This window comes from Calonectris borealis, chromosome 3, assembly GCF_964195595.1.
Source record: "Calonectris borealis chromosome 3, bCalBor7.hap1.2, whole genome shotgun sequence".
NCBI classification, from domain to species: Eukaryota; Metazoa; Chordata; class Aves; order Procellariiformes; family Procellariidae; genus Calonectris; species Calonectris borealis.
The window spans coordinates 6778723-6802069 of record NC_134314.1 but is presented as its reverse complement, the minus strand read 5'-3'; the positions used below and the strand labels follow the sequence as shown (position 1 = coordinate 6802069).

Here is a 23347-nt window from a genome sequence, read left to right as displayed (position 1 = left end):
TCTTTACAGTCTTAAATTAATTCCTTGCAATTTAATAACCAATACCTACTTACATCCTGTGTACAATCCAAAACGCATGTAGTGCCAACAGACTGAATGCAGGACTGAAAGTCCTATGTCTGATCCTGATTTTCCTTTGTTTGCTTGTGGACTCTTTGCAGGTAACCACCTAAGCCATATTCATCTTCCTCGCAGGAGTACTGGGTGGAGACTTGAATAAGGAATGCACATAATTAGAAAATCTAATGTACTGTTTAAGCATTTAGCCTGATAGTGAGCATTTATAGACTGTACTCTGTAATCTCATCTGTAGAGACAGAATTTGTTACAGCCCCAGCTAAAGAGCTTTGAATTTCAAAATCCGTCTGGAGCAGATATATGTATTTTTTTATTTCTGGAGCAATTGGACCAAGTGTCAGTGTCTGTCTGGAGGCGACAAGTTGCAGAATCTAGTGGACTTTAAGTGGGACTGGAGCCATGCTAGACTGAAAGAAAACAACAACAAAAGAATAGCCCCAGCCCAAGAGGTGTGACGTGACTTCAGACCAAACGTTTGATAGGTTGGATTCCAGTCCCTCTTCTTAACCATGAACTTTCGTGTTCTCTCTCCTCTTCGTACTTTTTTTTTTCCCCCAGTGCTGCTGGCCACTAATACTGGTGCAAAACACCGTTACAGACACCAGGGTATTTTATTATGCCTTACAGACCAATGATCACTGCCCCCCGGGGCAGGATCCCCAGGATCTGTTGTGACAGCTGCTTGCCTCACTATATTTAGGAGCAGCACACGCTCATCTGCCCTATCCAGGTGCAGGAGTATTCTGCAGTCCAGGAGTGCCATGGTCTGCGCTGATACTCAGACTGTCGTCTTTTGATCTAACTATTTTTCTCTGCTTCCAGGAGAGAAATACGAGCTGCACGCAGGAACGGAGTCCACTCCCAGTGTGGTAGTGCACGTCTGTGACAGCGACATGGAAGAAGACGAGGACCCAAAGAATTCTCCAAAGCCAAAAATCATTCAAACTCGACGCCCTGGTCTGCCACCTCCTGTATCTAACTGAGCCTCTCCGGCAGAAGCAGCACTTCTCTCCTCCAGCACAGCTCTTGTTTTTTGTTTGCTTTGTTTTGTTGAAAGGCAGCCATTGCCTTTTGAGTACCAGGACATTAAACTCATTTAAATCCCTTCACAGTAATCAAGCCTATGTAATAAAAGGGCTAGGAAAAAGATCTTTGTGTATGTAACCATATCACACACCAACGAATAGATTTTTCTGGAAGACAAAACAAGGCTGAAGAAACAAGGGAGGGTTTCAGTCTGAGGATTTTTTCACAGCTATAATTTGCATGTGAAACACCACTACCAGAGAGATCGTTCAGGGTGGGCAATTAGGCCGATATCAGGCTTGATATTCAAATTCCCGGAATACTTGCTACTGCCCTTCATCAAGCAGCCTGCTCCTCTGACCTCCTCAGTTCCCCAGCAAACCTTAGTCTTTTCCCTTTTTCCTTTTTTTTTTTTTTTTTTAAGGGGGCTGTGTGTGTTGTTCTTAACCTACTAGCAGCTTGGTGGCCTTTTCATCCCCCTGGAATTTTCTGTAAGGAATACTATCTTTGCAACATTTTTAGAAACAGCAGAAAAACACCCTCTTCCACCAACAGCTGTAGAGTACGCTGGTTCTTAATGGTGGCAGGGATGTGAGACAGAGCTCTCTGGGCTGAGGGGAGAGGCGGCAGCTTGCTGGAGGGTCTGGTGTCTTTCAGTCCTTCTAAGGAGGAGGGAGCCAGAATATCAATAGGGACTGTCATTTTATCTTCCACAAAGGTACGAGTGGTACTTCTCTCTGAGTTTGAGGAAGAAAGAGAAGCTAACTGACGACTCATCTAAGATGGGATTTATTACTCTCTGTCATAGCTGTAAGTTCTAGTAATGATACAGGCGGAATGCTTTACTAGTGGTGTGTTGAATAGCCCTGAAACTGTTAGTAATTAGTGGTACATCTCTAATATTCAGACCTTTTCCCTCCCCACTTCTTGTGCTTTAAAGCCTTTTTTGAGCTGTATGCAGTTTGGGTTTGTGGAGGTGAGGAGAGGTTAGTTGGTGTTCTTTTGTCATTTTTTTTCTCTTTTTTTAGGCCAAAGAAAACAGGACCATAATTACACACTTGAAATTAGACTGCATGCAATTGAATCCCCTTTTTTCACTCTGTCCTGCATGTTTCTTTCACTTGCAATGTATACTGGGTTACAAAAATTGTTCTGTGTTTTCATCATGGCTGACAGCAGACAGATACTGGATTCCCTGTCTGGCAGACCCTCCATGATGATTTTTTTTTAATGTGTACTTGTCATTTTGAGAACATATTTTCTAGACATTTGAGCTCAGATTTTGCATATATTTAAGCATGCGCTTAATTTATGCACATGAGTAGTTCCACTGAAATTAATACTGCAGAAAACTGAGCATATGTGTAAGATACAGTGGGATTTTTAAGCTAATTAGCTGCAGCTGTACTCCCGAAAGTGACTATAAAATGGCACAGTGAGATTCCATGGTTTAAAGTCCTTTACAAGTTAAAATAAGTAAATACATCTTGGAAGCTCATTCTAGGATCTGAAAAGTCAGCTTAGGTTCTGTAATCAAGATTTTTGTCATAAAACCTAATGATGTGGTTTCTGAGGGAGGGTTCCATTCCACCCTTAATTAGCAGTGAGGCTACAAGCTTCAGCAGAGTCAAATACCCCTTGCTGGGGTATTGGCCCTGCAGTACTTCCAGGAAGGAAAGCATGTTGCTTTGGCGGTGAAGACAGGAGATGCCATTCTCAATACGCATGGTGAGGACGTTCTGAGAATGAGGATTTACCATTCTCATGTAGTTCATTCTCCGACCACCACAGCCCCCTAATACTCCTCTTGAGACGTAGTGCTTTACTTAGCATATATCTATAATGTGATACTTGTTCCTGCATTATGGACATCGTCATGCGTGCGTTACACTAATAGAAGCACATTAAATACAGCAGAGACTGTACAAAAAATGGGGCGTTAGTATCCTCATGATAGCTGTGTAAAGTTGTCTTAAAGTAACTCCGTAGAGGTTTCACTTCAATTATTTTTTCAGTGATGCATTTAAAATTGGTTTAAATAAATAAATTGTCACTCACTGCCCTAGGACGATAACCTGATGTTCCTGTTGAAAACACCATCGTAGGCCACCTACAATATTTCAGGAGTAACAGCACTGTCTTTTTTGGGAACATACAGAACGCTAAGGTCGATGGGTTTTAGACCAGTATAAACAGGGAGAGTAAGATTTAAACGCGTAAGATTTTTTGTTGATATATGCTGTATGGAAGAAATTACTGGCCACATCCTCAACTAATGGAAGTGATCAGAAATCATCGCCAATCAAAGTTGATTCTCTGGATATTTTTACATGCGAAAGTGTTGGAGGCCGAATCTAGTCCTTGTATCCATGTACTCAAACTTTGCAGAGACTGCAGACTTTGGCCTCAAGTAAAACTATACTGCAAATTAAAGCATTGGCCCTTAAATGTTCTTTCCTCAAAGTGCATTTTCAGACAGATTTAAAAACAGGCCCCATTCAATGACTACTCCTTGTCTTGGTAAAACTATGTAGTACTACCAGGAGGGAGCGGAACATCACTCATAAAGCACAGAAATAGAAACACAACTACAAACCTGAAAATCAAAGCCCATTTTAACTATGGTCAAAGCTTATGTATCACCTTTATGTGGTAAAATAACGGTCATCACAGAAAAATGTTTCAGGTATTATGGAATAATGTCCCTACCATAAAATTAACAGCATTTGTGACTCTTAATAGAACTTGGCATTTTGCTAAAGGTTCTTGCCTGATGCGGAAGAAAGGCTTCTTTCAAAAAATGCTGACCATCTGGAAGAGTAACTGTCCTATTTAATTCAGTAATTCACGGGCAGAGCCCCTACTTACTTCAGTGGGAGTTTTCTTTTGTGAGCTCCTCTGACTTGCACTTTTCACAGGATGTCTGCAGTGCTGAAGTAGATTCTCTCATGTCGTAATACTATAAATGAGAATGAACTCTGCGTTACATTCCAGCTTCCGATGCACAGTGACATAGGCGACGTCCTTTTCATTTCCCTTCCAAAGCAGGAGCCCATGGGAGCGGCTGGCAGCGATGCCCTGGGTCCCTCTGGGTGGACATCGCTCCTGCTGCCGGCTGGAAAGTGAAGAAGGAAATCAGGGGAGTACAGTTCCCGTTTCTGTTGCCCGCTGCCTGCTTGTCCTTTCTGACCTCTGCAGATACGAAGTTGAAATTTGAATGACTTCCTACCTACAGTTAAAAGCATGAAAACATTTACAACGTACAGAGAAAGGGTATTTTGAAATCTGCTCTTTTGGAACAAAACAAAGAATTTCTGTGGCCTTGATTTGTGTAATTAAGACAAGGTAGTACAAACTCCCCCCTTCCTAACATATACATACACACTCAAGTACACTTTGTTTTCAGCAAGAAAACATAGCAAGAGCATCCCTTCCTCAACCATAACAAGACTACAGACATAGTTATTGTAAAGTGCTTTATATTATAAAAATGTGCCCCATGGATAAATTGTTTAACATTTATTTGATCCTAAATTGGGTGGGAGGGGTGGGTTGTTTTTCTTTTGGCCTTTTTCCCCCTTCCTCCCATTCAGCAACAGCGAAAAAGCTTTCTGCAAAAAGAAAGACTGTTCTTTGTACAGAGTACGGACTGAACCATCTTGCAAGACTTGGTAACAGTGGTATGTCTGAGCACTGTGACAGATTATGTTAGCATTTCCATTACATTGTACATACTTTTGAAATATTCTATTTAGTCATATTTTATAGGAGTATTAAAAAGCTATTGGCTAATTAATCACTTTTACACTTGTATAATTCAGAGCTTAGTTTAAAAAATAAATATGGCAAACTGTTTTTGTGTTCTGCTTGCATTGGCAATTTGAAAAGCAACATTTAAAGAGTTAGTTAAACTATATTAATAAACTGACTAGTGTGGTATATACCGCTGCTCTCTTACCTGGTAGAACTGAAAATGCTTAAATGTGTGACATAGGCCAAACTCTGTTTCAATAGAAATTAGGAGGGAAAAATAGCCCTCTTATTGGCAGGATACGCCACGTTCCGTTTTAAACTGCTGCAGTTTCACAGAGTCATGTGAACTTGCACTGGTTTGCTCTGGATTTGGCTAGGGCTACGCAAAAAAAGAATACAGCGCAATCCCTGGTGAGCAAAAGCACATCCCGACAGCTGGTGTGGTTCTTACTGTGCTTTTGTACTAATGGGTAAATACAGTGGGCATGAGTGCTTGAGTAAGAAACACGGCATCCAGCTACCATCCAGGCAGCGGAAAAAGTTCTATTAATTATTACAAAAATTGAAAGGAATTGTTTGTAGTCTGTTGTGACAGTTTGTACTGGATCTTGCAAAGGATTGGAAACCAGGAGATGAGTCTGCGGATTAACTGTCTTGTGAAATTCTTATATTTGATCACTCAGATCTGCATTTGGAAAAATTATTTTTTTTTCTGGGTGCCTGGCATAAAGGACTCAGTTTCTCAAAGGGTGATTGTTCATGATTCTGAAAATTAGATCCGCTTAAGAAGTCTCATTGGAAATGTAAGCTCTGAGCTCACTGATTCCTTTTGAAAAGACAGGCCTCAACATCTGTGTTTTGATCAGAAAAAGTAGTAATTGTCATCTTCTTACTTCAGAGGTAAAATGCACGACAGGAGGCCTGATCTATTCTTCAGTGTTGAGCAACAAATGAGCTTTCCCCAACTACAGTAAGGTTCTTCATCTGCTCCGACTGAAATGTTGCATCACCTACGTCCCAGTTGTGGCTCTTCCGTCTTGCTTGGCACTGGACACAGCACCTGGAAATGAGCTTCAAGGCTTCGGTGGTAAATGGTAGGGAGCTGTATGTCCTGGAGGATCTCAAACTGGTCTTTGGTTGAAGACAAGGCTGTCTGTATGCGTGTAACTTCAGTCCGCACTTAATTTGCACACACAAATAGGCAATATTTATTTATACTGGGCATTTGTGCATGCAAGTGATAACGTGCAACCTTGCCCTGCATGACACGGAATAATGGAGGTTCAGATATTTCTCCCAGGGTAGCAGAGGCCTGAGGCTTCCATGGCTCGTGCCTTGGTCACTTACAGCTGAAGCTCGCTATACGTCATCACTGATAGTCTGGCTGTTGCTGTTCCTTGTGCAGCCTCGGTGTTTTGGCCTAAAGAGTTACAACCAAAGCAAGAGAGATGGCGATTTAAGAAGGACAGGTTGGAAAGTGCAGAGCTCTGCAGTTGGGCCCGTAGTTACCAACTCACTCCCTGACGATCGGCCCAACTTCTTAAAAACGGATTCAGCAACTCACAGGGGTCGGGTCCTTCGGTACTTTACTGCCCGATGATGAAATCTGTAGTCAGTTTGGTGGTGTTACAGGCAGGCTTACTGGAACAGCTTGCTTGAAGTAAAGGCAATACCTGTCACGGATCTGGGGAGATGGAACAAGCTTTCTATGGGAGAGGGGTTTTAAGTAGGTCATTATGGATATCCTGATTAAAGTGCATTCAGATTGCCTCCTCTAAAGAAACTTTACTAAATTTATTTTTGTTCCTTCTTTAGTGGTAAACATTTTACCACTTAACATTTAGCCACTTACGACTTTCTCTCATGTACTTGTATGAATTTAAGACCTTTGCATTTCTTTGATTCCCCTCGGCCCAAGAAATCATATTTAGTTCTGTTTTACCAAAAAGCAAAACCAGGTATTTGGTTTTGATACGGGTCAAGGTCCCAGACAGACCTTCGCTTATACTCATCCTCATGCAATGCTCTTGAATAACTATGGAAAAAAACCCCAACAACGCAAACATTGCTTTTCCTGTTCTAGCACATCTTCTAGGGGGAGTACAGCAGCTTTCAAATATTCTAGGCTCCTCTTAAAAGGAGATTTTTTTTCTAATGTGAGCTGTGCTCTCTTTTTAAATACACGTAGACTGCGGCATTCGGGTAAAATTACAAGGGAGGACGTGTTGTACAAGCTCTTTCCCACATGCCTGTTTGAAGTGTCGAGTACATTTGCTTTGGCTTGGAGGGGAACAGAGCCTGCGCTGCTAGAGGCAGAACAGGAGCAGCGCGCCCGATGGAAGGGCAAGAACCCTGAATGCCTCCGCTGCAGAGATGCTCAGAAAGGGTTAGAAAAAAAGCCTTAATTCGTCTCTCCCCTTTTGTCAATTTTTTCAGTTGCCACACAGAGATTCTGGGGCTACAGTTACGAGTCATCTGTGGATTCTTTTAATACAGCATTGTGTATCGATGCAGTCGCGACAAAGCCTAGAATCTGGGGCATTTGTTAGTGAGATTCTTGCTGGAGTAAGGCTGTGAAGGCTGTGAAGTGTGAGCAGCCTCAAAGTTAATGAAAAATGAAGATGTTCCGGACCTTAAGACACACTTCAGGATTTAAATCCGTGTAAATGAGAGCTGTATTAAGAAGGGCCCATTGCTGTCCCTGAGTCAGGGGCTTCCTCACCCACTTCAGTAAGAGTATCCAGCAAGAAGGATTAAACTTCTCTATTATTATACACCAGAAAATCAGCCTCGTTTTAACAAATTATTTGTAATTGATCATTAATCTGGTATGAGAAAGTTGTGTCTACATGAGTGTCACACAGATGTGTTCTCTTCACTATTCAGTTAATGAAAGTAAATGTTTTGAATCCATTTTAGAGCAGAGTTCTTGTTCAGAATTTCTGAAAAGAACGTCATCTGTAATGACTGACGGATCCTTAAGTGTCGATTTGGCAAGTTGTCCTACTGTGGGTAGCTGCAGAAATATTTCATGTATGTTGTTGTAGATTTAAAAACATTACTCATGTTTTCATTCAAGTGTCTGCATTTCTGACACAGATGTGACATATCTGTATATATTATAAATCAATACTATTTTTAACCACATATTTTGTACAAATATTCACATTAGCTCTGTACTTCAGTGAAAATCTATTATGGTATTAAACATTTTGGTGGAATTAGCAAACTCCTTGTCCATGGTTTGTTTTCATTTTGTACCAGTTTCAAGCAGCTGAGCCATTTCTTACATCCAAGACAAATACTATCATTTCCAGCTATTCAGAACAGTGCCTTAAATCCCTGTACACCTCTACCCTCTAGTGACTAATTCCAGCCACTGCAGAAGCGTGCAGGTCACTACCGTGGTTCCCCAGACCTCTGGATCTGAGTGACAAGAAGCCAAAATTACAGTTGAACCAACACTAAATGCGAGTACTATTTTTCCTAGCTGATGAGAGTAACTTAGCGTGAGACAGCACATTGCTGTTGAAGGGCACCCAACTAGAGATTTCAATACACACAGGTGCAATTTTAGAATGGCTTTTTTCTTTTTACCCCTTTCTCCAGCACTTGTGGTGTGTGTCACTGTCGGGAATCAGGTGATGAACTTGATGCTGCAGGTGTGGTCTAGTTCAGTTTCCTGTGCACAAAAGCCACATCCACACAGCTGCTACCAATCACTGCAGCAATATGTACCTCCAGTTTTTACTAGTCTCAGTCCCAAATCTCTAACAGAACAGTAATTAAGAGGGAAAAAAAGACATTAAGAAAGGAATTAAAAGAGCCTTGTCCCCTACTATAATTTGTAAAGCCGGGGTGAAGAGGAGGAAGGTATCACTCTTGCTTAAAAAATTTAGAGATGACCAGACTTTGCCACTGCCCCAGGCTCGAGCCAGTCCCTTGCTGCACGAGCCTGGCCAGCCCGGTGATCTCGAGTTCGTGAAGCCAAGCTGTAACTTAACACAAAAAGGAGGGAAGGGAGCCAGAATCTCACCCAGATTACAGCCTGTACACGGGTTGTATGTAACCCTTTTCTACCTGCTTACCAATAATGCACGACATCGGAGATGTGAAGCCTCTAGTAGATTGCCATCAACATGAAAGCAGGTTCATCCTGCTTGATTCGGGGGGGGGGGGGGGAGAAAACCAACAAAAATCCCAAACCCACAAGTTATGTTTTCTTTACATTGTAATGCTTGTTTGCACCAGAAGGATGTGTAAGTTAGGCAGTGCCAGCTATAAAGTGATGCATAAGTAGCATGTTCCTGTGCACCAGTGAAAGTGTAATTGTTTTCCAGACTGCCACAAAGCGGGGTAAGGTTTGTGTACTTACACAAGGCATGGGCTTTGGATCCCTATGAGGCACAGATCCTCACCCAGTAAAGGTGGGAAACCCAGCTTGGATTTCCGTCCCCTTCAGCAGTTCAGCTTCTAGTGAGACGAGGAGGGATAAACTGATTTTCCTCTTCATTCCAGGGCATGGCTATGGGTCTTGAACATCACAGTATGGGAAAGTGTAATTATCCGCCTGAACAAAAATGGAAAATTTAGAGCCTCAGAACAAGAGGGGAGAAAAAAGGCAGATAGGAAAGCACCTGAATCAAAATCCATTTTTTTTTAAAACGGAAGCAGCACTTGCAGATGCGCACAAGGTCAATTTTGCTCCTTGCCTGCACACTCAGGCCACCGCACAGCCAGCCGGGGCCCCATTTCTTCTCCATTCAAAGCAATTCCGTGACACCCGGGCCGCCTCACGCTGAGCCGCCTCCAACGCGGGGGAGGCCCAGTGCCCCCCCGGAGCTGCCCCCTCGCCTGGGCCCTTCTCGGGGGCACCCGAGAGGCGTTAACCACCGCCCACAGCGTTTGTACAGCCGAGCACAACACGCGTGACCGCACCCCACGGGCTGAGGCGGCTCCTCCGGGCCGCCGCGGCCTTCCCGCCCCCCCTCAGCGCGCCGTGACCGTTATCCGGCGCTGACTGACAGCGCCGCTGGCCACTCCCGGCGGGGCGTGGCGGGGCGGGGCGGGGCGGGGCGTGGCGGGGCGAGCGGCCGTTAGGAGGGGTCGCCGCCGCCGCAGCCCGGTGTTGCTCCGCCGGCAGGTAACGGCTGGGCCGCGGCTCCTCCGCGGGGCGCGCTGCCTGCGGCCGGGTCTGCGGGCGGCCCCCGCGGCCTCGCTCCTGGCCTACCCGCCCGCGGGGCGGCGGGAGCTGAGGCAGCCCGGACCGAGGGCTGCGGGGGGGGGCGGTTCGTTAGGCCTGAGTGGGCCTCGGTGGGGGCTGCCCCGGGTGTCGAGGTGATTCTCGCGTGTGGGAGCGTGGGGTTCTGGAGTCCGGGTTTTGCTTCGCGTGTTGGCCTGTCGGGGTGAAGCAAGCCTTGCACAGAGGCGTCCGGCCGCGGTTGGAGGCGCCGGTGTAGGGGAATGCCGGCCTGCCCTTGTCATTCTCGGTGCGCTGAGCTCTTCCGGCAGCTGAGCAGGTCCCTGGGCACTCCCCTGTCCGTCCGCCTGTCAGTGGCAGCTCCCTGCCCTGGGCAGTCAGATGCCTGCGTCCCACCAGAGCCCTTTCGGGACCCCGGAGCTGTGCCTTGTGGTGCTGGGTTTCTGGAGAGAGCCGCCTCAGTAGATGTGCTCGGGATGTAACCAGTGAAGACCAGTATAGGAAGGCCTTGAAAAAAACCATTATTTATTAAAAATGTGCAATTACAGGATCAGGTGGTGTTGACATCATTAACTGCATAAAATTCAGAAGTAAAGACCTGGTTTCAGTTGAGAGGACTTAAATTCATACTTGTCACTCCCCGGAAGGGGGGATTTATGACTGGGCTGTGGGCTGTGCTTAATTTGGCGGATGGGGTTCAGATGGGCACAACAGCGTGTTCTCCCTTTCTTCCTTCAGATTCAGGTGAAAGAAATCCCGCATCGGGTGAAACCGAGTGATTCTGCAGCCTTTGGGTCTGTGGTGTCTGCTGAAAGGGGAGTTATGCCTCTGAAGCATCAGTTCATTCTTAGCAGGACTCTAGGCCTGAATTTTAATTTTGGGAGACATGCAAGTTTGGTGTAACATTTGACTACCTGCAAGTCAACGGTGCCTATGGTGTTTTTCAGTGTAAATATATATATGAGAGATTTAGCTCATACTTAGATTGGAGTAGGAGAATTTCCTGTGGAAGATATCTTGTGTTTTACCAAAATGACAAATCCTATTCCATCATTGCAGTGGTATTCAGGTGCTTGTTACACTATAACCTTTTATATTAACTAGGATATTTATGTACTCCGGATATTGATATGGATGTATTGGTTACACAATCACTGTTTTCCAGCTGAATTTCAGTAGTGACTTGTTCCAGAGGATTGCTGAAAAATGGGAACCTAAAGGGAACTGTGTGGAGTATCAGTACAGACCATGTGCAGGATTGGATTTAACAGTGTCTGGTCTTGTGGTTAAATTATGCTTTTGAGCAAGAAGTGGGGAATATTAGCATGAAATTTTAGGTCAGTCACAGATAGGGAAATCCTGTGTGAGGGTTCTTTCAGGGGTCTTACTTCGAGTTAGATAACTGAGTTTTGCACAAGGAATTGTTTGGAAAGGGTGGAGGGAAACTGGGGCAGGGGGTTACAGCCCAATACAGTATGAAATTGTGTGTCACATTATGTCATGCTGTTAGATAAGGAATGCCAGTCATAGCTAGGAATAGTCAATATCCTTGAGTCATATGATCAGAACCAGTGCTGAATGTTTGTCTAGAGAGCAAATGCTTTAGGGTACGGTGTGTGGTGGTCACCATCTCATGCAGCTCATGGACGGGATTTGCATTATATTTCTTGTGTCTTGCATACTTCATGCTGCTTGTGCTCAGGTAGCAGTGGTGTTTGACTGGAAAGCACGGGTGGTGCTTGCTTGAAAGATGTGGTATTTCCAGGGGCTCACTGAAACTGTACCACTGGATCTTTCAACCACCTCTTTCCAATCTATTCAGAGACCTAAGTGGTTAGTTAGAAGAACTTAAACTGCACACTGACTTGTATGACTTGTATACATTCTTGTTTGTAAAGCTGTCTGTGCACTAGAAGTGACCTTTGGTAGTAAGCGTCAGAATTAGTTGATCGGTAAGAGCTTTGTTACGTAGGGAAGCTATGGTCAGGTTAGAGATGTGATAAAATGTTGGGAAACTGGTGTTCCTGCTCTTTGTTTGTCTGACTCTTGATCTGATTCCTTTTAAGCAGCAAAACCTTTTAATGGATATATTGCTGTATCTGAAATTCAAAGCTTATTTGCTAGTTTCTCCACTAGAAATTATCCTCTGCACATTCAGTAATCCCGTACCGAGTGTCGGGGCTGAGAAGCTGTGGTGGTTTCTAGCTGGTCCCCCCTCCCTGACAGGAGCTGTGCAGGTGCGGAGTCCTCCAGTTCCAGTGTACTTCTGCTCCCGTCCGCTGCTCTGCCAGGCGATGCTAGTGCGTCTGTGCCACACTTGCACAGAAGAGAAGTAATGCTCCCGAGATTTTAATGAGGGTTATAAAGTTCTGGTGGAGTTGGACCTTGTTATGCTCAAGGTGAGAACTGCCCCTGTCTACATCTTAACTCTTTAACTAGCAGAAGCTTTCTCATAGGACAGTTTCTTCCAACTTCGAGTACAGAAAATACTTGAAAACTTGTCAAATGGCAAGAGCAGGAGTTCTGTGTATTGGGAGCAGGAAGAAAAAAAGGAAGAGGTTGGGCAGTGATGTTGTATAAAGAAGTTGCTTTGCAAACTGTGTTTCATTCAACAAATTGTAGCGTCTGGCTTCCTGTCTCTGAAATTGGGATATCAATATAACTGATAGGTAAATGGTCTTGTTCCTATGTTTGGAGTGCTCGGTGTTACTAAGGCAAGCTGTATAAATACATAAGGAATATTTTAGCTACTCATTCTTAAAACTAAGTTATGACTTTGACAAACAGGTTAACGCAAACAAATCTTCTGTCTCTGCTCAACAGATGCCATGTTGCCTCAGAAGAGGGGACGAATACCTTCCAGAATAGCCATGAACTGTTACTGGAAAGTCCTGGCAATTTTCTTACTATTTCTTCCAAGTGCATTGTCTCTCCAGCCAGCCCAGCCCAGAGTGTTGCTAGTATCTTTTGATGGATTTCGATGGGATTACATCTATAAAGTGTCAACTCCCAATTTTCACTATGCCATGGAGAATGGTGTTCATGTCCAACAGGTCACTAATGTGTTTATAACAAAAACGTATCCTAATCATTATACAATGGTGACTGGTCTCTATGCAGAAAGCCATGGTATAGTTGCTAATGAGATGTATGATCCTATTCTGAATGAAACTTTCTCTCTGAACAAAATGGATATCCATAACTCCAAGTTCTGGGAAGAAGCCAGCCCAATATGGGTAACAAATCAGAGGGAAGGACATAAAACCGGAGCAGCTATGTGGCCTGGAACAGATGTGAAAATACATGGAGTCTTTCCTACATATTATATGCCCTACAATGAATCTGTTTCCTTTGAAGATAGAGTTGCTAGACTTATTAACTGGTTTACGTCAGAACGACCCATAAACTTTGGTCTCCTATATTGGGAACAGCCTGATGAGATGGGCCATATTCTGGGCCCAGAAAACCCACTTATGGGACCGGTAATTAGTGATATTGACAAAAAGCTGGGATATCTTATGTCTGAACTGAAGAAAGCGAAGCTGTGGGATGTGATAAATGTCATAATCACAAGCGATCATGGAATGTCACAGTCTTCCTCAGAAAGGCTCATTGAGCTTGATCAGTATGTGAACAGAGACCTCTATGAAGTCATTGACCACTCTCCTGCAGTAGCTATTTTGCCAAAAGAAGGTAGGAGCTATAGCAGTAAAATTCTCTGAAGAAAATACTTGAGTGTCAAAACTTTATAGACTTCATTCCTTAACTGAAGTGGTGGTAGCAGCACTGATGCCAGTAGGACATCAGCCTTGAACAAGGAGTGCTTGCAGGATCACTTCCTTGTTCTTTTTGCTAGCGCTGTCAAAAGCCTGGATTAACTTTCTGAAATGAAAAGTGAGCAAATCTGTCTGTTGTTGACGAATACTGCCAAATATCCTTTAGTCCTTATGAGAAGTAAAATAATCTAATGGCATTATCAAGGATGAATGGCGTTCTAGATAGATAACAACTGAATGTTACATATCTTGCCTTTCATCAAGACGCTAAAGCCATAGTGGAAGAATTAGATTTCTAACTCAAACAGTAAACTGAAACCAGATGGGGACCTTTGATAAAAAGAAAGCCTGTGTTGGCTATTTGATTAGCTGCCAGCTATTGTAGTTCACTTTAGTTTTTTTCATCACACTCAACAGCCAGCCAGTTATGTTCATACCACTTTTATTGTGATAATGATGAGCAAGAATGCTGTTGGAATTGAAATCTGAAGACTGGTTGCAGTCGTTGAAGGGTTGCTTAAGTGTCAGGTGTATGTTTAGTGTCACTGAGGTAGAGGTGCTGCTCTGTATTTTGATGATCAAAAGCTATAACTATTTGGTGTGAATACATTAACCTGGAAAATAGTATTTTTTGTGCGGGCAGGGGTGCTAATTTGGAAGTTGAGTTTTAAGGTGGCCTTCTGAAGAGGTGTTTTTCAAGATTTCTGTAATATTTGCATCACTAATGGATAGCACTCTGTATTTAAAGCCCCAGCAGGGAGGGTATTTTGCAGACTTAAGGAACCTTTAAATGTGTAAACAAATGTCGCTTGTCATTTTTAGTTTGAAGAATACTCCAAACTAAAATATTAGTATGTCCAAACTGAGATCATTTGCTGCCTGAGCACACGCCGGTGCTTGTAGCTGGGCGCTGTTTCTCTCGGTGGCAGAAGAGCTGAGTTTGGAAGCTCCATCCTAACGGAGACAAACATGGTTGACCATTACCAAATACGTTCTCACTACCAAATAAAAGAGTTGTAAAAGTAAACTTTAGTGCTGAAACATCCCTAATGCAGTAAATGAGAACTTGAAGATGCATAACCTGATTCTCCTGTCTGCTAAATGCTGAAAAGAAGTAGTGTCTCTGCAGCAGTTAGATGACAGAATAGTAAAAAAGCCAGTTCAATGGATTTCAGAAATAGCGTGGATTTCAGATATTTATTGGAGGTTCAGATATTTATTACACTACCAATAAACAAGAATTAGTTTTGAGCACAGCTAAAATTCCTTCCTTCTGTGTTACCAGCTGTAATTTTTATTATAAAAAAATGAGCTTTGTTCTCAGATTAACTATGAAATAACATATAGTTAAGTACATAGGACTGATTCTTCAACAGTTATTCCATTTGTCTTGCTTAAACCAAGGGAATGGTAAAACTTAGTGAGACATTGAGAAAAATTTTGGATGCTTAAAAATGCAGTGATTTCTGCTACTTTGACTGTTTGGTTGCATATTTCTTCCATTTAATATAAATATATTAATTCAAATAATTAATTTAGTGTGAAATCATAGTTTGCTGTATTTGGGGCTTCTCCTCCCTGTTATCCCATATAGAAAAGTGGCATAACAAAATTAATTTTGTTGCTTTTCTTGTTGCTGTAACTATGTCTATCATATCTGGACTTCTGCTCTCTCATCTTGACCTTTATTGTGTTTCTTAAGTTTAGTGATTCTTTTTTTATGCCAATTTGAGATAAGAAACATTATATATTAATCTTTTTCGAGTTTTTCTCCAGAATTTCTATACTGGATCCTAGGAACTGAGGGGGAAAATGAAGACGTTTTCTTTAAAGACATTGGACACCTCCTCCCAAACTTTTTTTTTTCTCCCTGGGATATTTTCTTCCCATGCATGCTGTAAATGTTAGACCGGATTTTAGCCTTGGTTTACTTCAGGCGGTGTCTCGGGTCAAACGAAGCGCTTGTTCTTGTGGTGATCAAGGCCATCGTTTCTTGGGACAGACAGTCAGAACAGGAACACCCGCTGCAGGATCTTCAGCTAGCTGTGAAGGCAGAACTAGTGAGAAATGAGAAGTCAAAATGACAGGATGTGCTTAAATCCCACTTGTCTGCTAAAAACGGCAGTGTCGGCCACAAAGAAAATGTAAACATCTTCCAACCGTGCTTCAGACCTTGGGGCGCTGAAACTGGCCTGCAGAGACTAGCTGTGAACTCAGCTGTCCGACTGAATTGTGCGCGTGTGTAGCACAAAGTACTTAAATAAGTCGTGGAGCTGAGTTATATAGTGTGTAAGAGAAGTCTGTTATAGACACTGCATAGCCCTCAATAGAATGGATGGGGGTGGATTGAAGAAACTTGTTCAGATGTAGATTCCTGAACTCACCTTTGTGTTCCTGTCTGTGTGTCCCAGTTCCTCCTTTCTGTGCGCTGATGTTCCAGCTTGTCCAACTGCTTTCTGGCTGTTCAGTGACTTTTACTGGAAAGAAAAGCTCAGAAACTGGAAATAAGCAAATAAAGAATGGGGGGTGGAAAATGCCTATTTATTTAGTAGTGTTAGTAGAGCTCTTGAGGGTTTACACTCACTATGCGGTAGATGACTAGGGAAGGGAAAGGAGTAGGCACTAAATACAAAGCAGTCGGTAGTGCTGTTAGCCGTTATTGAATACACGGAGTGGCTGACAGTTCTAGACCAAAAGTGCTGTCTTCATCTGCCAGTCCAACCCGTCCCTTCGTTTTTTTGATGTGTGTTCCCTCCCCAGACCCCTGCAGTCTTTGTACAGCTCCTAACGTGTTGGTGGCATCTGGACTGTGACCTGAGGGCTTCCGTTGAAAGACTAACGCAAGCTAGTTTTGCTTATCCCTAGGCTATTAATTGCTCATACTATGATGTTACGTGGTACATAGCAACAAACTAGCTACTCTTTCTAAATTGGCTAAACTTGTCATTGAAATGGTAGAAGATCAAGACTGGAAATCAAATGAGGTCAAACATAGCTGTTTATTGGAGCATCTTGTAGAAGGAGAAATAAATAGTTGGGTTCACTCAGAAATAAGTTTTCAGAGATGCCAAGAAACAAAGTGGCTGCTCTCTTTGGCCTTTTAAAGGAAAGCAACTAAGAATTAAACTGCTTTAAGATGAACAGAACTTGTCATCATAGCCAACTGGGGGAAAGACAGAATATGGCCTTAATGTGCACATTACCTCATAAACAGGTTTAGGAGCTATCTTCTTGCTTTCAGGCTTTGCATGGAGCTAGGAGGAGCTGGTTTCTTTTCCATGAGACTTAACTGAATGCCTTCTAACTCATTCTTGTGAGAAGCTTACATTCTGATAACTATGAAATAAAGGATTTTTCTACAATTAGCAGGGCACTTACTGCTTAGGAATAGTCTGTGAAGTCTGATGCCGGGTGTGATCTCGCTGTGAACGACGCTCTGGATTTCTCACAGTGACTTCTCTGCACATTGTAATCCGCTGTTGTCTCTTACCGCTGTAATTAGCTTTTGGGGAAGTGCATTTTGCCCTCTTCTTTCAGTTATATTTAAACTACTAATGAGTTCAGAAAACATATTAGTATGTTTAAGTTTTGTCTTTTGTTTCTTTTGTTTGTTTGAAGGCAAACTGGATGAAGTATATGAAGCGTTGGCCAATGCTCATCCCAACATGACTGTATATAAAAAGGAGCAGATTCCAGATAGATTACATTACAAACACAACAGTAAAATTCAGCCAATCTTAGCAGTGGCTGATAAAGGATGGGAAATTGTACATAATAAGTCTGACGGTTTTCAGTGTAAGTATTCTGTCTTTACAGTGTTTTGTTATATCTTCCTAGTCAGAGACCTCACATGGTACTTTCTCTCCCAATCTCAACCGATGTTAATTTTTATGGTTTTTTTAAGACTGGGAGGGAAAACTCTGAAGCTAAGTGTGTAGAATTTTTTTTTTTTTCCTGATGGGATGGGAAACACCTTACTATTAGGGGACGGGGAACTGGACTTACCGTTTCTAAAAATTAAACTTACTGAGATAAGATCATTCACGTGTTTTAGTGGTCACATACTTGAGGTCTTCTTGCGAGATCTAGCAAACTGACAAGCACTTCCTGAGAAATTAAAAAAAAATTGTAACTGAATTTGTTGAGCAGAGGATGAGTAGCGTTGTTTTATCATGTAATATTTATTTACTGGAGAAGGGTTGGGTTGGAAATGTAAGAATGCTTTCTGAAAGTCCTCAGCTTCTGTGGATGCCTACGCTTAGAGTAACCTTGTTCTATTGCTAGAAAGAGTCTTTGAATATTTTGTTACTATACACCAGTGATTTTTGTTTGCCTTACAGGATAAGATGCATTCTAGGTGATTTGAAGGGAAAAAAAAAAAAACACTTTTAAGTTCCTCACCTTGGAGTTTTGAGATTTATTATAGGTAAAATGGAGACAGTAAACTGTAACTTTTGGTTAGCTAGGAGGAAGAATAGAGGTGTCATATGGTCAGTTCTTAAGTTTCTTAATTGAAAACCTTTTAAACTTTGCTGCTGGTTATGAAGCTGAAGAGCGTTACCTGCAAGACTTAACAAGTTTTTCAGTTGTTGATAGCTGATGAGAGCAGGTTTTTATGCCTGCATGTTTATTCACTTGTTCAGAGTTTTTAGTGCCCCTGTAAGGGCACTGGAGACCCACTAGTGAGATCTGTAAACTTTTTCCTTGATGAGTAGATAGTGCACAAAACTGGACAAAGTCCAAGCAGTCAGAGCTCAAGTTCTGTCTGCTACTAGGAGTCACACAGACAGTCTCTACATGAATTTTTTTTTTTTTCTTCCCCCCTAAGAGATCTGGTCCAGTTGCAAAGTTGGAGTTTTTCCTTGAGGAAAATCAAGGAAACTTGGGTGTAGCATAGCATGCCATTGACAGTGCTATTACTGCCATGTGAGCTTACCTTTCTTTTTTTTTCTTTCTTTTTTTTTAATTAGTGTTCTCCATTCTTTTTTTAGGGCATCTTCTCTTTGTAGTCCTGAGACTTTGTATTTGCTAGGAGACGTTTGTGCTGTTGATCAAAATGATTCTTCTAAACCTCTGCAAGAATAAATGATGGCTGTTCCTTTTCTGCATTATGCTAATTATAGGAAAAGGTTCAATGCTTGTTTTGCAACTTTGGAACATTGACCTTTATCTATCTTTTATTTCTAGTTGGTAATCATGGATATGACAACACCTTACCAGAAATGCATCCAATTTTTTTGGCAGTTGGTCCTGCTTTCAGAAAGAATGCCACCAAAGAAGTCATGAATGCTACAGACTTGTACCCCTTATTGTGCCATCTCCTTGGTATTAACCCGCTGCCAAACAATGGTTCATTCAACGCTGTGAAAGATATACTTGCTGAAGAAGTTCCTGTAGCCTTTGGAGCAGACACCTATGCTACTGTTCTAGGAGTCTTTCTGGGCAGCTTTCTTGTTATGGTTTTTATTGCGGTTTTTGTTAAGCATTTTATCCTCACCCAAGCAAATACCATGCAAATGCAACATACTGAAGCTGCCCAGCCACTGTTGCAAGATTAATAACACTTGGTACTAGTTCCTGTTTGATGCTTAAAGTAAGCTTATACAAAAAAATTAATAGAGGTGGATCAGCATAAAGATGTGGAGTAAAAGGAAACGGATGCTGATCCATTGCTATACTGGAGTACGTACATACTAGGTATGCAGAGGAAGAGCGTGTTTCTGTTTCACCCTACAACCACTTAATCTTTCAGGGTTTGAAAATATTCTAGGTAAACCTGGAAAGCTGTGTATGTATTTAGACATGTAGTGACAATAGACCTTCAATACCTCATTCTGAGCTGCTTTTAGGGAAGTAACATCAACTGAGGTGCACTTCACAGACTATTACACGGTGATTTAATTTCCCATCTCCCTCCCTCCTTTTTTTTTTCTTTGAGAGTTTTTTTTTTAAGTCTCCTAGATTCTAACAAGTCGCTGCATGTGACTAGACTTCTTTGGGGTTTTTTTCGTTCCTGCCCAAGGAAGCTTTTGCATGGATCACCATTACAGATAGCTTGGTGGATTAAATCCTGCAGAAAACAACATTATTATTAAGCTAGGTCATGCAGTGCTAAGTGTCTAAGTTTAGAGTTAGGCATATTTCTTTAAACTACTGTGTTAATTGTAGCCCCAAAATATGAATCTAGGTGGTATTGCCTTTAGCAATCAGCATTAAACTACTTGATTTTTTTTTTATTATTTTATTTATGTACATATAGGTCTTTACGATTTTAGGTAAATATAGGTCTTTACTTTTTCTATTGTTTCCTGTACACTGGACTAAATTTTCTGGGAATTCCATGCCGCTGGCAGGTACAAGACACGTACAAGCACAGCACCTGTATACGCAAATGGAGTCTTTTATATTTCTGTTACAAGAGGGGTATTTCAGAATAAGGCAGATGAATCGATTAAGGAAGATACATGTACAAGCTGGTTTCAGATTGCTGTCAAGCTTGTCACTGGGTGTAACATCAGATCTGCCAGTGGAGACACTTCTCAGGTGCGAGCTTGGCTTGCTGTCTTGTGTTTTATCTGATATGTCTGGGTGGACCTTAGAATTTGATGAGTAGGATTAAACGCGCAATTAGAACAGCCGTATAAAGCTTAAGCCATATATACTCTTAAATCTGAAAAAGCACATTTTAATATGAAAAAAGGTTTAAGACTGGAGTTTGTTCTTCCAGAGGAAAGTGTCTGTCAGGGAAAATTTTTGAGTCAAAACCATGTATTACTCTGATTCTTTTGTGTGTGGCAATAAATCTTCTTGCTATTGTGGTTTTTTTTTTTTGTGAGCTCACTTAAATGGTAGGTGAGAAGCTGCTGACTAAGGGTTGTATGAAAAACATGGTATGAATTGAGAAAAGTTGTCTAGTTGTCAGACTTGTTTAAAAGCTGAATTTTTTTCCCTCTCTGTGTGAGTTAGTATTTCTCTGCATTTTGCTTCAGAGTACAATGCCTGAAGGAGAAAGAAACTTTCAAAATTCACACAAATACTCAATCTGGTATTTCTGTAAGTGCAATTTACTGTTCTATCCACAGCACCCTGCAAAGATGGGAACATCTTGACCTTGGATGTGCTCTGCCAAACTAAGGGGTGACTAAGTCTAATACTGCGATGGGGAGGGTTGCTAGCAGACCTAGCAAGGAGCTGCAACAAGCTGACTAACTGAAGTTCAAAACTCATTTTGCTAAACTTAATTCCAGACTTAATGAATGATGTCCAGGCGGGTTCAGAAGTGAGCTTACTTCTCGCTGCCTGAGTGATGACTCTACAGTGCCGTGTTATGAACTGTCTGCTCCTCACTGCGTCAGAAGTAATCTGTTGGATTCCTCCGTGATGGCAGGGATGCTTGCTTAGCGTTAAGCTGTCTTGCAAACAGATGCGGAACGTTTCCAGAGATCACAGCTAAGTGCAGTGAACGCTTGAGAGGGAAGGCAATGAAATACTCCAATTTAAGGTATATGCTGAAAGTCTAGCTGTAATAGTAGCTTTAGGAAAACAGGAAACTAGCAGATCTGTTGGAGGACAGCCCCTTAATTTGGGGGATGTGTATGAAGTCTTGCATAACTTAATCTGACTCATCGCTGCAATCCTACTGTTATTCTGTGTACTGCCTTGTCTTCCTATGTTGCCATTTTCTTAACACTGAAGGAAAACTTCTGGGATAGCTGTGCCTGACACTGTAGAGCTGATTCTTGGCAGAGCTGACCATTAGGTATGTCTGAAGTTTAATTTGCTAACGCCAGCTAAAAGTGAATGGTGCAGGGGCTTATCAAGGTGAAGGCAGTAATGATGTTCACAGTAGTTTCTAGAGAGGCTGGGGAAGTCCAAGTAGAAAACCTAAACCTCTAAATTGTTACTAATCACTTCCCTAGCTACCTTCCAAAAAGTGGATGGCAGATAGCAAATTGATGCATTAAGTCCACCTTTTCTTGCTTATTTGCTACTTAAAAACGAATTGTAGCACAAACTTAGTGTGTGTTTAAAGAAGGATCTACAGGCTTGCTTAAAGGAATAACAGTGAAAGTTGGAGATGCTATAAGCCTCACCTGTAGCTACTTCAGTTACACACTTTCCCACTTTGAAACATGCTGCTTTAATAGAAATTCCTATTGTAGTAATTTCATAGCAATGCTCATGGCAGATCTAAAAATAACTGGATTGTAATCTCAGAGGTGTTCATTAAACTCCCACTTTTAAAATTGTGACAGGTGTAGTTCTATCATCGGCCAAAGTGACCCTTGATTTTAAGGAGGGGGCAAAATTGGTCAGTCTTGTTCAGTCATCCTGGTACTTAGGCTTACCTGCCCAAACACGCAACAAGGGAAGAGCAGTGGGCTTCCCCTAACAAAGGGCTTGGGAACAATAATATTCGAAAAGATTGGGAACACAAACATGAGAATTCTTCGTGATGTCATTGTTCCGTATTGCACTGTAAGGCCCTGCTTTGAGGAGGGTAAAATGAACCTTTGTAGAAAACTGAAGGGAATCTTTCAGCACTTGGGTATTTCAGATGAGGTTTAAACATGTTTCCTTTATTGCTTAGGTATATTTGCAGGTACCTCTTGCATAGTTAGTTAGGATATTTGCCTAGCCGGTGTTAAACACTGTTTTAAGTTGTTGGGTGTATGCTTAATGAAATTGAAAGCACATATCATGCCACTGGAGAAAAATATCAACTTTTTCTCTGATGCGATGTGAGGTTTTTTCAGACTACCTTTTTGGTTGGGGAGGACGTGGGATTTGGTTTCTGTGTATATGATACTTTTTATGATGTACGAACAAGTTTATTGGAAAGTGGATTTGAGTACACTGTAATACTACTTGTAACTTAAGCTTGGAAACTGAGAAGCTTGCATGATTTTGTCTTTCATTATTGACCTGTTTGACATCTCTCAAAGTATGCTTCACATTTTCTTGGTTTCTTCCTGTTTGGAAATGTTGAAGGTAAAATATATCTTTGCTATAGTGCTATTAAGAATTGAGTGCTTACTTCATTTAAAAACCCTTCTGGAAAAAAACTTGAATTGTGGGCGGATGGCTGGGGGAGAATGGCCTTAACTCATATGCATCCCAAATTATTTCTTGTACTCTGCATAGTGTATGCCTTCATTAAAAATAATTGGAAGTGTGATAGAACTTACGAATTTTAGGTCAAAGTTTTATATAAAAGAGCCCTTGTTTCCCACTTTGCTACTGTATATGGAAATAACGCTATCTGTTACCAACAGTGGTAACACAGTTTCTTTTATCAAAAAAGTCTTCTAGACTTTCTTGGTAAAGAGCTGCAGTAATGCTGTTTACAATAAATGCGGTCTCAAAAAAAAAAAAAACACACCACAAAAGCCTATTATAAGATGAAGGGTTGTGCAGCATGACTTTTCAGAAGTGTGGAACAACGCAATCTTGAGCTGTGTGTGGGAGGAGTGACAAACGTGCAGCTGTTGAGTCTGCTGTTTTGTAAAATGCA

The 23347-nt window shown here is 41.9% G+C and overlaps 2 protein-coding genes and 1 long non-coding RNA gene across 7 annotated transcripts in view; 2 read left to right on the top strand and 1 right to left on the bottom strand.

Annotated features, from left to right (window-relative positions):
- Positions 1-8082, top strand: part of RCAN2 (regulator of calcineurin 2) — a 93421-nt gene extending 85339 nt beyond the window's left edge. For 2 of the 3 annotated variants that reach the window (XM_075144917.1, XM_075144916.1), the window contains one exon: positions 901-3653. In XM_075144917.1, coding sequence (XP_075001018.1) covers positions 901-1061 — 161 coding nt within the window. In that variant the 3' untranslated portion in view covers positions 1062-3653. Of the gene's footprint in view, positions 1-900 lie in introns of all 3 variants that reach the window. The other variant, XM_075144918.1, reaches the window with a different exon arrangement.
- On the bottom strand, positions 124-9852 carry LOC142080077 (uncharacterized). The gene is made up of 4 exons (XR_012672860.1): positions 9570-9852; positions 9233-9427; positions 3973-4219; positions 124-211 (listed from the first exon to the last, which is right to left on the bottom strand). It is a non-coding gene; the product is annotated as an uncharacterized LOC142080077 (long non-coding RNA).
- Positions 9853-9916: 64 nt separating this feature from the next.
- ENPP5 (ectonucleotide pyrophosphatase/phosphodiesterase family member 5) lies at positions 9917-22858 on the top strand. 3 transcript variants are annotated; one of them, XR_012672858.1, is made up of 5 exons: positions 9917-10000; positions 12881-13750; positions 17452-17628; positions 19021-19530; positions 21081-22858. XR_012672858.1 is itself a non-coding variant. In XM_075144910.1 (4 exons), the coding sequence occupies exons 2-4, from the start codon at positions 12886-12888 to the stop codon at positions 19389-19391; spliced, it is 1413 nt and encodes a 470-aa protein (XP_075001011.1). In that variant the 5' UTR covers positions 9917-10000; positions 12881-12885; the 3' UTR covers positions 19392-22858. The 3 variants fall into 3 exon arrangements, 2 of the variants coding, with proteins under 2 accessions (XP_075001011.1, XP_075001012.1); XM_075144910.1 differs by having other exon boundaries at positions 19021-22858; XM_075144911.1 differs by lacking the exon at positions 9917-10000 and adding an exon at positions 11179-12456 and having other exon boundaries at positions 19021-22858.
- Positions 22859-23347: the final 489 nt, after the last annotated feature.

Bases quoted from the DNA above. Each gene is read 5' to 3' on its own strand.
- ENPP5 (XM_075144910.1), top strand. From the start codon at position 12,886: ATGTTGCCTCAGAAGAGGGGACGAATACCTTCCAGAATAGCCATGAAC. The intron at 13,751-17,451 runs GTAGGAGCTATA...GTTTGTTTGAAG, and splicing joins AGCTATTTTGCCAAAAGAAG to GCAAACTGGATGAAGTATAT. The intron at 17,629-19,020 runs GTAAGTATTCTG...TTTTATTTCTAG, and splicing joins TAAGTCTGACGGTTTTCAGT to TTGGTAATCATGGATATGAC.